General features: G+C 35.7%; 1 protein-coding gene across 6 annotated transcripts in view; it reads left to right on the forward strand.

Moving 5' to 3' along the window:
- Positions 1-12985, forward strand: part of KNL1 (kinetochore scaffold 1) — a 113257-nt gene that overhangs the window by 91922 nt on the left and 8350 nt on the right. For all 6 annotated transcript variants that reach the window (XM_007480052.3, XM_007480055.3, XM_016427801.2 and 3 more), the window contains 7 exons: positions 3109-3183; positions 3572-3611; positions 4054-4155; positions 5458-5558; positions 9685-9753; positions 10282-10391; positions 10587-10705. In XM_007480052.3, coding sequence (XP_007480114.2) covers positions 3109-3183; positions 3572-3611; positions 4054-4155; positions 5458-5558; positions 9685-9753; positions 10282-10391; positions 10587-10705 — 616 coding nt within the window. The remainder of the gene's footprint in view (positions 1-3108; positions 3184-3571; positions 3612-4053; positions 4156-5457; positions 5559-9684; positions 9754-10281; positions 10392-10586; positions 10706-12985) is intronic.

Here is a 12985-nt window from a genome sequence, read left to right on the forward strand (position 1 = left end):
GAATAAACCATCTATCAGGAAGATTTTCTTTGCTCTCTGATTCTCCCTCTTCTTCAATACCATCAAGGGCTCTGGGTAGGAGTTATCAAAGAATAGACTCTTGATTCCTTTGGTCTCCAGTCTTTGTGAGAGAGTAAATCTATTGTTTGGGACAATCTTTTTTTCCAAGTAACCTATGGCTTCTGGAAACCTTCCAAATTGCTCCATCCTTTCTCTTACAATCACCTTTGGGATTTGCTGTAAAAGTTTATTTAATGGCTCATTCACCCAATCTATTTTCTGGAGCTTTTCACTAATATCTGACCAAGGACTAGTAGTCACATTTAGGCCAGAATTTTCAAAATCAGTGGAGGTTTCATCTTTCTCTTCTTTGGTTTCATGCACTTATTTCAGGTTCCAATTCTGGGGCATATTTGTTCTTATGTCCCGAGTAATATTCTCCTAAGGAACTGGATCATTGTTATACCAGAGAGGGAATTCCTATTCACCTCTTGGTCCACTTTGGGCTGTGGGATTTTCTTTATCCCAGAGCTTCATAGTAGTTGGTCTGACCTGGCTCAGCTCTTCTTCTGCTTTCCATTTCTCCTTACTTCAGAGCCACTGAGGGGAACATTAATATAGCCAATCCCCTGTCCTAGTGGAAACTCCCTCAGTGAGCACTGCTTCACTACTCCACCTAAGCGTAAGTTTGTCTGGTCCTCTACTAACTGTTCAAGCTCCCAACTGAGGAGTCCGAAAGAATCAGGAGGAGGGATTATAATCTCCTCAAGTGAGAGTGTTGTTGCTTGTAAAAATAGGAGGTAGGAATGCCTGAGGAATAAATGGTGGTGAAAGTAGAGGTGGGGAATCTGGAGCTGATGAGGTTGAGGAACAGGAGGGGGAGGTGCTGCTGGTATAGGTGAGACGGGAGCAGGAAGAGGAAAAACTGGGTAAAGTGGAAGGAGGGCCTCAAGTGGATCTCAGGTCCTCTCCACCTCCCTTCCTAATTCTGAATCTTTCCTCCTCTCCCTTTTTTGCCTCTGCCACTTGCTGCTAAGGCTGCTTTCCTTCCTTCAGACACATTCTTTAACACAAACATCTCCACCTGGGGGGGGAGCCATAGCGCTGCATAAGCTAGCTCCTTACCATTTCTAATCTGTCTCCTACTGACAGTTAAATATTTTTCACAGACCAAGCTGTCAGAAGATCCAAAATGGGACCATAGGATATTGTTCTTTCTGTCAATGTCCATTTCTAACCAGCGTAAACAATATTTAATAAGCAGTCAAATCCTTCTGTTATTCTCTATGTTTGATTCTGCCTTGCTCTCTACTGGCCCTCTTTTGCTGTTGGGCTTTTTAAAAGCAAAATAGGAGGCTCAATTTCCTTATGGGAACAAGCAACCTAAACTGGGACTTTTGACTGGTCCTGATTTATTCAGCTAGGTAAACTGATGCACTCTATCATTCTAGCATCCTGAGTATGCCTCCATTTTTCTAGAGTGGGAATTTGGGGGGGATTGATATAGCAAGAAGTACCCCCCTTTAATCACTTAAATAATTAGAGAGGCCAGGATAAGATGCAGACAGATGTGACTTTATTGCTTATCATTCAATGGATAGGGACATTGCTCTTAAGTTAGAAATCCAAAGATATAAATGAATTCCCCAGTTTATAGGAAACGAATACAATACCTTCCTCCTGTGCAAAAGAGTACCAATAAAAGGTTTATGTGAAAGACAGAGAAGGGTAAAGGGAGAGCAGAGCTGTATCTAATTAAACTAATGATTTAAACTTAATCTCTACTTTGAGTTTCTACTGCTAGCCAGAAATACATTGAGAACAATACACTAATTTTCACTCTGTACACTACTTTGTGCAATATACTTAGTACTGGGACACAGATTCACTTAAAACAGAGACCTTTCCCTTAAGGATTTTAACTTGTCTATACATCCTAAGCCTTAACAGGGGATAAATCAGCAACTGGAAAACTCTCCCTCATATAGCTTTCTGTGGCATTATTTTCTAACGTGTAACTCAAGAGTATTCATGGCACTTAGAATACCCTCCCATTACCCCTCCTCTCCCTCCAGATTTAAGTTCTCTGCTATAGATAATTCAGGAACAAAAAAAAATAATGCTTTGATAACTTGCAAAAATATGTGATATTACTGATAAAGCTACTGTACTTACAGAAGAAATAATGGAAAAATAAAGAAATTGAGAGAGAGAGAGAGAGAGAGAGAAGGATCTTTAGAGTCCAGCACATGCTGGCTCCGTGACCCTGGTTAAGTCACATACCTTCTCCTGGGAACTCCCTACACCAATCACAAGCCTAATTTTTTTTTTAAAGCCTTAATACAAGGCTAATATTTATTTATATATTTATCATTATATATATGAGCATATCCAACTTAACATCTTTATTTAATTTCTTGAAAACATTTACTTATGAAACTCCAATACAGTAGATAATTTCAGAGTAACAATATTACTTTAGCAGAAAATACATTTCCTATGAACTAAAATCCTGACTATAAAGTTTAAAATAGAAAAGGAAGAAGACTAACACCAGAGAGAATTCTTTAGGACTTAAAACTCCCCTTCACACTCTCCACCCCACCTTAGTCGAATCTCTTTCCTATTTATATCAGCCTCCTCCTCCTTTCTCACTTATCCCTACCATTTCTGCCCCTAAACTGCAGAGCAACTGTTATCTAATTGCCCAGACAGGCTGCTCCATTGATGAAAGCATAGGATGAATTCACCAGGAATAAAAAAAAAAACAGCTACTATCCTCCAACATAAGAGGTTATAGAGGAGTTTGGTTTTAGTATACTAAATTTACTGCTTATTGGCATTGTCTGGGAAAACATTATTCTAGTTATGCCTATACCAAAAAGAATTGCTAGCTGTTTCAGACATCTCAATATGATCCTTGGAAAAATTTTATTCTATTGCTATTGAGTTCAAAAAAACCATCATCCAGTGTTTTGATTCTAGAAGAAAAACTGTTCTCTTGTACTTTCTATTTAAAAGAGATACTATTCTTCTGCTAGTTCTCAGTACCTTTAGTTACACAGTAAATACTTATTGAGTTACTCTAATTCATGTTATCTCCTTTAGAAATTAAGAATCTGGACAAGATTAAAGAAATTCCTATGGAAGAGTGGGATTCTGAAATATTAGCTACAGAGAAAGGTAACTACTAATTAATAGGAAAACATTTTAACTGAGAAAAGTTTTCTCAGAATGCATAGCTTCATGTAATGATAATAATAATCACTTTATGATTAAAGTGACTCATTTTATATAGCACATTATAGCTTAAAAAGGAGTTTTATCACAATACTCTGAGATAAGTAGATAAATATCAGTAAGTCCTAGTTGAACAGAAGTAGTCACTTGAGATTTTCAATAAAATAGTTTTTTGTTTTTTTTTTTTTAATGGTAGAAAATCTCTGGACAATTCTCTATTTCCTAAGAGGTTTAGTAGGCATGTCCATTAGGATATAATTCTCTCTCTCTCTCTCTCTCTCTCTCTCTCTCTCTCTCTCTCTCTCTCTCTCTCTCTCTCTCTCTCTCTCAGAATTAGAACAATTACAAGCTAAAGAAGAAGAACTCAAGAGGTAAGTCTTTAATTTTTGTGTATGCCAATATAGTGCTGAAGTCCATCAAGCAAATGGCATCCTGCTTCAGAAGCTGGTTTAATTCCAGATCATTTTGAGGAGATGAGTCTTATTAATTGTCTCACTTAGGGCTTCTGTTTTATTCTGAAATTATACCAGAGGATCATTTGATTCAGTTGATGACATTTTTTGAGACCAGTCTTACACAGAACATTGTTCTAGGTCGATTCTAAAGCAGACAAACTTTTCTGTCAAAATAATCTTTGTGGATGCAAGGATAGCAACCGATTCACTAGACTTGAACTAATGTGAAGATGAGGATGATGAGGATCAGGGCCATTTAGTATTCCTCTTCTTATCCTATAGCTCACATTTGTGATAGGAGACTGGAATTTATGTCAAAGGATTTCTTTTTCCCAAAATTATTTGATTTTGTTTACAGGAATATATCAGAACTGGAGATACAGAGGCAGCAGGCATTTGCCCAAATAAACATTCTACAAACAGAAGCAAATACAACTAAGGAGCGACTGGAAAAATTCAAGTAAGGAAAAACATTTCATCTGTTCAATTAAATTCAACAAACACATATTGGGAGTAGCTTGGTGGCTCAGAGTATAGAGAGCCAGGCCTGGAGACAAGATGTTCTGGGTTCAAATGTGACCTCAGACATTTCCTAGCTGTGTGATTCTGGGCAAGTCATTTAATCCCAATTGTGTAGCCCTTAACATTTCTCTGCCTTGGAACCAATACTTGGTATTGATTCTAAAACAGAAAGTAAGAGTTTTTAAAAAAACTAACATGTTTATTAAGTATTTCTCTTGCCTCATGGTCATTTCCTCCACCCTCCCCCTTCCCATTTTCTGGAACCAAGCCATGATCAAATCAGCTTTGCCCTTGTTACCAGATGGGGTATGTCAGACATCCTTTGGTCCCATTCACTTTCCCCGTAACTTTCCAGATTAAAGTGCCCCTTCCCTGGCTACCACTTCCTGGTGAACTCTTTACAGGCAGGGACTTTCTTTTCTTTTGTGGTGCTGGGCAGATAATAAGCACTTTATAAAGGCTTTTCATTCATCCATTCATGGCATGGTGGTGGGTACTAGGGATACAGAGACAAAAATGAAATAGTCTCTTGTTTTGAGGAACTTGCATTCTTTAATGGGGACACATGTAAACACCTAATTAAATCCAAGAAAATTTGAGGAGAGAGCAAGCATTTAACAACAGAAGGACAGAAGGAGGTACCTGAGATGAACCCTATGAAAGATAAAGCTCCTGAGAAACAACTGGAAGATTGTTTTCAGCCCATAGCCCTTACAGCTGAATTTGGAAAACTGAGATCTGGTTTGCCTGGAATATAGAATGTATCAAAGAGATACGGGAAACAAGCCTGAAAATGTGGCTTGGGAGCATACTTTTGGGAGCTTTACATGCCAGCACGAGGAAATTAATATTTAATTCTAGAAATAATAGAGAACCAATAAAAAACTTTGTTCTTTTTTTCAACAGCCTAAGGCTGTAGCATCAAAGTGCTTAAATCTAAATATATGGTGTCACTTACCCAGAGGAAAGAGTACCACCCGATAATATATTTTGTGAGATTAAATGTGATTTGGTTCTTGTCTCAAAGAAAAAAGAGACAGTATGACAGTAAATAGAGAGCCTGACTCTGAGACCCTGGGCAAATCACTATTTCAGTGCCTCAAAAACCCTCACAGATCATGTGCTGAACTATATTGCTAGAGGAAGTTTCCTTAGGGAGAGGTCCCTGTGCCAATGAAATTTCAGGTCTGTTCAAAGAAAATCTTGAAGCTGATATTTTCCTTTTTTTTTTTTAAACTAGTGGCTCAGAATGGGAGATCATTGAATGGAGTGATAGCCAGGCTGTATTCACTTTCCTTTATGACTCAATAGAGCTCACCATCACCTTTGGAGAGCCTGTGGGTAAGTAGCAAAAGCAATCTGATTTTATTTTACAACCACTTATATGTGTGTGAGGAGGGATACATCATAAAACCCCATGATTAAATTCATTCAGGATTCAAATCTTAATTTTAAATATGGAAAGGAATCAAAAACAATATGGTAGCAACATGTGCTGATGCTACAGGCACACATAAAATAAAACATTTGTTGACTGAAAATGTCATCATTCTAAAGCTTTCACAGGTGTTTACCTGTTGCTTACAGAGTATAAATTAATGCATGGGTGGACAAAGAAATTGTTTGATTCTATCAACTTTATAATAACTTTTTTTATTGTTATGAATTTAATAAATATCAACAAATTTAAACTTTTCTTGTAAAAAGAACAGAAAAAGCAAATCTGACCTCCGATACCTCTTGGCTGTGTGGCTTTGGGCAAATTATTTAAGCCCCATTGTCTAACTCTTACTGCTCTTCTGCCTTGGAACCAATACACAGTATTGATTCTAAGATGGAAGGTAAGGGTTTAAAATAACCCAAAAAACAAAAAGTACTTCATATGACATAATTACTTACAATGTGCTGCTTTTTAAAAAAAGTATATACTACATCAAATTTAAGACAGTATTATAATACTGCCCTTGCTTGTCTTTGTTCTCTCCTGTATCTCCTTCTTTTCTCTCTTTGTGTTTATTTAATGTTGATATTCTTTGTTTTGTATCATCATTATTATCTCACACACTTGATTACTTCCCCTATCCCTCAGATAATAAAAGCTCCCCTTCTACCCATAACAAATAATTATATGTAGTCAAAACAAATCCACACATTAACTGTGTCTAAAAATGTATGTATCCTTCTTTATCTTTAACCTTCCCTTTTCTGCCAAGAGATGGAAAACATGAATCATCACCAGTTTTCTGAAGTTGTATTGATCATAGCTCTCAAGTCTTTCATTTTTTTTCTTTATAATGTTATAGTCATTATATAAGCTTTTCTCTTGGTTCCATTTATTTCATTGTTTCAATTAGTATGAGATCTCCAAGATTTTTTTCTAGATCCAACCCATAGATTTTCTTAAAGTTTATAATATGCCATTGAATACCATAATTTGTTCAGTCACTGATGGGCACTACTTTGTTTCCATTTCTTTGCTAAGACAAAAAGTGCTATTATAAATTTTTTGTGCATTTGGTTCCTTTCTTTCTTTGATTTCTTTAGTCTGTATGCTCTAAAATTATATACTGGATCCAAGGCATATGCATAATTTAGTGACTTTTTCGGTAGGTTTCAAATTGCTTTCCAACTGATTAAATCAGTTCATAATTCTATCACTCGGGCAGGGGTTTTAGGGAGGAAAGAAATGCCAATTCTACCATCTTGTTTTCAGTAAAAATTAATTTCAGCAACATAGGGTTACCTATGTTTTATTGCTAGGTAATTTTAAATCTCACTCTAAGGAAATAAGCCTGGTTTTAAGGAATAATTTTACCATCTTGTGGATTGGTTCTGGCATTGCTTACACTGGTTCAACCAGGATGATAAGCCATTATGGTATTTAAAAGTGAAATGTTTTATAGAAGAAGTATAATATCTTAATGAAATCCTCTATCTCACTTCCTTAATTTTACAGATAAGGAAACTGAGGCTCATAGAGATTAAGTAACTTGCCCAAGACCACCTGCATCTGTGCTTTATTTATTGTATTATGCGGAGATTCCATAAGAACATTGATCTCTCTTGCAGACATTTTGAGATTTTTAAGAGGCAGTATGTATCAAATACTGGAGGTAAAGACAGGAAGACTTGTAGCAGGATCCATTTCTGATACTTACTGTGTGTTGTGACTATAGGCACTTAGCCTCTCCGAATCTTGGTTTCTTCATCTATAAAACTGAATAATACCCAAGTCACAGGGTTGTTAGGCTTAAATAATATATATGAATGACTTTGCAAAGCAAAAATTTCTATAAAATATTGGTAATTATTCATAATCTCTTAATATTAAAATTGCATATTATTTGTGTGATTATTATTTATGTGAACAGAATCCTGTTCAATGTTAACTTTTAAAAAGACCTAGGAGAAAACTTTGGCCTTGTATGTCTGCAGAAGCTCTATCTGTTGATAATGATATAGATGGTAAAAGATTTTCAGACTTTTTGGAGCATAATATGCTCTTATCAACCACCCTTGCAGAAATTCCTTAAATAGTGAAACATTTGCATTCTTTACTTCCTACCAGCAAACTTAGTGTATGTTAGGTGGAGCTAAGAGGTGCTTATGTGTAAAAGTCATTAATAATGTTTTAAATGGTACTTACAAGTCAAAAGACAGCTAAAAGATGATTTTTCTAGAAGACAAAAAAAAACACTCAGAAAATCTCTGCCTTTGCTGAGTAATTTTGTAAAAAGGCAGCCATGTTAAATTCTCAAGAGATGATGCATATCTTTTGCTATACAATAGTCCTGCCCTTTATCCATGATGGGTTTTGCTTTCCCCAATTTCAGCTACCCTGTGTCAACCTCCCCTTCCAAGGGAAGGAAGGAAGCAGAAAGGAAATTGTTACTGAATGAGGGCAAAGGGCCAGCACATGGTTCAAGGACATGTGGAGGCCAGGGACAGACAGACAGTACCTGAACACATATAGATGGAAGACAGACACAAGGGACCAGCAGCCAGATGGGTGGAGTGGGGCAAAGATTTCCTTTCTCTGCACTAGTGGCAACCATTCTTCTTGCAGCAGAGGTTTCTCCATGTCAATTCTTCTGCTTTCATTTGGATAGGGTTGTTTTTTTTTCTTTTTCAGTTTTTTTGTGGGGATGGACAGGCTGCAGAGCACCAAGCCAAATGGCAGGAGCTGGAAAAGAGAACACAATACTATACAGTAAAGTTAACATAGGTGTTAAAAATTAAAGCAAGAACTGTACAGGGTTCAGTACTATCCATAGTTTCAGCCATCCCTATGGATACAGGGCCCCTATTAAATAAATTGGCACTTTTTTTTTTGGTAACAAAGAACTGGAAATTATTAAACAGATGCCGATTAGTGGGGGTATAGCTAAACAAATTGTGGTATGTGAATGTAATAGGATACTATTTTACCAATAAGAAATCACTAATATAAGGAATTCAGAGAAGCTTGGAAAATTTTGAATGAATTGATGCAAAATGAAGTAAACAGAACCAGAAACATAGTATACCCAGTAACTACAACAAGGTAAGCAAAGAATAAGTTGAACTGGCATGCTATTTGATTATAATGACCAGAGTTGGTCCCAGAGAAGAGCTGAAAAAATTGTACCCACATTCCTTCCTTGCACAGGTGAAGGACTCAGACTGCAGAATATTGTAAATACTGTCAGGTACTATGAGTTATGGTCAACATTTTTTTTTAAATTTTGACCTTCTGTCTTAAAATTGACACTAAGTATTAGTTCCAAGATAGAAGAGTGGTAAGGGCTAGGCAATTGGCATTAAGTGACTTGCTCAGAGTTGCACAGCTAAGAAGTGTCTGAGGCCAGAATTGAATGGTCAACATTTTAATTATTTTTTTCTAAATTGCTTTTTTATCATTTCATTTTTCAATAAAATACCTAGCTGGATAGGAAAAGAGATATATATGCAGAAATGAATGTGGTGTAAAAATAAAGTATCCTCAAAAAATGCATTGACAAAAATTAAGAATAACATGGGATAAGACTCAATAAGATAAATATCATGGCTTCTTATGTAGTCAACACTGGTTTGGCTCTGTATTCCTATGTTGTTTACAACTAAATCTTGAGTGCAATTAAGAAAAGATCAAATTATTTTCAGTCTTTTCCAAGAAGCATATGTTATATGTTAGATTTCCCTCAATATTTTTTAACTGCTTCTATAAACACACTCAAAACCAAAAGTCTGCAGTAAAATTAAAATTGAAACCAAGTTGTTTAATCTGGTGGTTCTTTTTACAGGGACTACATCTGAAATTTCCCTACTATAGGAGAACCTCCCAAGTCCATCAAAGTTTTAAAAGCTTTGTTACTTAATAGGTTAACTTAGCTAGTTAATAAAATTTCAGTATCTAAAGCTTTTTATCATTTATATATGTGTATGTTTATATAGTTGAGTTTTGAATTTTTATTCTGACTTTTCCTAGATGGTCCTCCTTTCCTAAACAAAATTTGCAGAAAGATTGTTGGTGTAAACTTTGAAACTCTGCTGAATGGTAAGACTTTAAACATTTATTTTAATGTTAGGAACTTTCACATGTGAATTATTCCTTGAAGTCTGTGCTTCAAAGACTGTTGCAGAGTTATACAATTCACAATTTCTGTGCTTGAATCATTATATAGATTATGGGTCTTTGGATTTTAAATAAAATATAACTTCCTTATAGTTGTTCACAAGGAATGATTGATTTTGAGATTTTTTACAGTTATATAAGTATGTCCTACATAATCCAACTAACAGTTAACAGATTTTTGTTTCAATTACATGTAGTAACAATTTTTAACAATTATTAACTGACATTTTGTGATCCAAATTCTCTTCTTCCCTTCTCTCCCTTTCTCCCCAAGATGGTAAATAGTCTGATATTCCAGTGCTGTCACAGGTTTTTCTTTTATTTAATTAAAAATTAGAATGAAGGAGTTCTCATTCTCAAAAAGCTTAATGGGATTGCTGTTTAGTCACCTATAAGGAATAAGCTTTTATTAAACATGTGAAAAATCATTGTTTTTATTTATTTTTGCAGAAAATAAAGCTCCCCCATCATCACTGTTAGTGCATAGACTTATTTTACAATTCATTAAGGATCAGGAATCATGGAAGAATAAATGCATAACTCAACATCATGTGCCTAAGGTAAAGTCTAATTTCAAAATCCCAGGGAAAATAAGTATAGTGTCATCTTTCCCTGAAGGCTGACCTAAAACTGGATACCAAATTGGAGCTTCTGAAATAGTAGTCAATCTTGTTCAGGGTCTTTGAACTCCATAGAGAAAAGTCACTAAGGGCAAAAAATTATTTATAATCTTATTTATCTTTCTGCTTTTCCAGATGCTACAAGAGATTTCATTGGTAGTAAGCCATTGCAGACTCTTGGGAGAGGAAATTGAATATTTAAGTAGATGGGGACCAAAATTTAACCTCATGAACGTAGATGTGAATAATACTCAGTAAGTAGTTATTAGAAAAACCTACTTAGGTTATGATTATTAATTTTAATGTTAATTGTGCGTCAAAGTAAACTTGCACACTTGGTTGTTAAAAAGCAATGCCACTGGGTATATTATATTGAATTATTTCTGCATGTGCATAAAATAATTGAATTAATAGGCTTTAAGAAGTCTCCTGATTCTATCCTGTTTTATACTACGTATGTGCACTACCTCCATTTCCTTTGATAATGTTTTTAATCAAATTCAGTTATTTACCCATCATAGCCCCAGGGAATCCCATTATCAGCAAAATTTATTTGGTGCTCTATATGGATGATATTAGAAATTGGGTCTTGTTATAGTAGGTTAGAGATAAGAAGTAGAGAAGCTGGCTTGAAAAAGAATTGGAGTTTCAAGCAGAGCTGAAACAGTGTCAATTTCAAATGTTGACAGATGTAATGGTTTTTCTATGACATTTACTCTTTTTGGGAGTGGCAGTTGGTTTCTGACAGTTGGCAGTCACCCACAGACTCTTGCTCTGAGGGCTTTGAGGAGGTAATATCTTTGCTTCTCTCTCTCTCTCTCTCTCTCTCTCTCTCTCTCTCTCTCTCTCTCTCTCTCTCTCTCTCTCTTATCTCTCTCTCTATCTATCTATCTCGCTCAGATCTGAAGGAGTTAATGTTTTCCAACTTGGGAAGATCTGAAGGAGTTAATGTTTTCCAACTTGGGAAACACTATTGAATATCTATTACTGTCTTTACAGATTGTTTAACTCTGAGAAGACCAAAGAAAGACCTGGTCTTTGGTTTGGACTCTGAGTCTGCTAAAGGCTAAAGTTCTAACTTGATTTTTGTTGAGATTCAACCAGCTAGAAATCTAAACTGAAGCATTAGAAAGCAAGTCAGCTCATATGTTTCCTTTGAGGGATGTACCCATAGTGTCCCCAGAGCATGGTATAGTGAATCTCATGTACCACAAAAGGTTTACACAAGCTGATATAGACAGTTGTAAGAAAAATGCCCCCAAAATATGAAGAAGAACCAATGGGAGTTGTAAAGCAATTCAAGCTCTTAATTAAGCTTTACAATCCTTTTTATTTGGACTTTGACATCCTTATGGATGAATTATTGACAAAGAGAGAGAAACAGCAGATTATAGAGGACATTAATAATAACCCCTGGATTGCCGATTGACCAACTGAGGATCCTGGGTGGGAAATTTGGGTTAGTCAGATCTGGAAGGATTAGTGTAGCCTGTGAAAAACAAAGCAGTTCCTTGTGGAACCAGGAGTTTTATTTGGGCAGTGTTAGAATCCCTTAAAGTTAGAAATCCTTTAATCCTTATACATTTCAATAAATATTTTATTTTTTATAACAAGAATCTCTATAGTATCCTTGCACCTGGCCCTGAAGAGAAGTTCATTTTTGAGCTTCACTTCACTGATATAAATTGAGGATACTTTGTGAGCATAGCAAGCAGAGTATCTGAAATCATTTTATAATCAATAATCAAATTCATTTCCTATATTAGTTTTACAGCCCCCTTTTATTTTTACACCTCTATGTGCCAATCACTGTTCTGGGAGACAAAAGAGAAACAGTCCCTGCTGTCAAGGAGCTTACATTCTACTGGAGGAAATAAAATATAGGTATATACAAAATAGATGTAAGGTCAGTTGACACTTGCACTGTGTATTAAAAGAAATTAGAGATTTATTCAGTAAACACTTATTTGGTGCCCACTATATACCAGTTCCAAAGGGAAGAGTAGGTTTTGGGGAAAAGATAATGAGTTCTGTTTTGAATATATTGAATTTGGGATGCTCATGGGACATCCCATTATAATTAGTCAGTAGGCAGTCGATTGAAACAGGACTAATACTCAGGAGAGAGACTAGAGCTCTGTATAGAGATTTTGTATCATCTTTTTAAAGATGATAAAACTATGGAAACTAATATGATCAACAAGCAAGAGAGTATGGAGAAAAACAAGGAGACCCATTATAGGCTGAAGTACCATGACAGCTTTGAACAAGTAAAATAAGCAGGTATTTATCATTCACTTACTACGTGCTTGGCACTGTTCTTAAATACTAGAAATACAGAAGGTAGAAACAAGCCCAGCCTTAGGGAGCTCACATTCTAATAGGAGAGACCACATGCAAACAACTCTATATAGTCAAACTATATACAGGTATATCAGAGGCAATCATAGCTGGAGGGCTCTAGCATTGAAAGAGACCAGGAAAGACATCTTGCAGGCAATGGGATTTAAGCCGAGACTTAAAGGAAGGTAGGA

Source organism: Monodelphis domestica, chromosome 1, assembly GCF_027887165.1.
Source record: "Monodelphis domestica isolate mMonDom1 chromosome 1, mMonDom1.pri, whole genome shotgun sequence".
NCBI lineage: Eukaryota > Metazoa > Chordata > Mammalia > Didelphimorphia > Didelphidae > Monodelphis > Monodelphis domestica.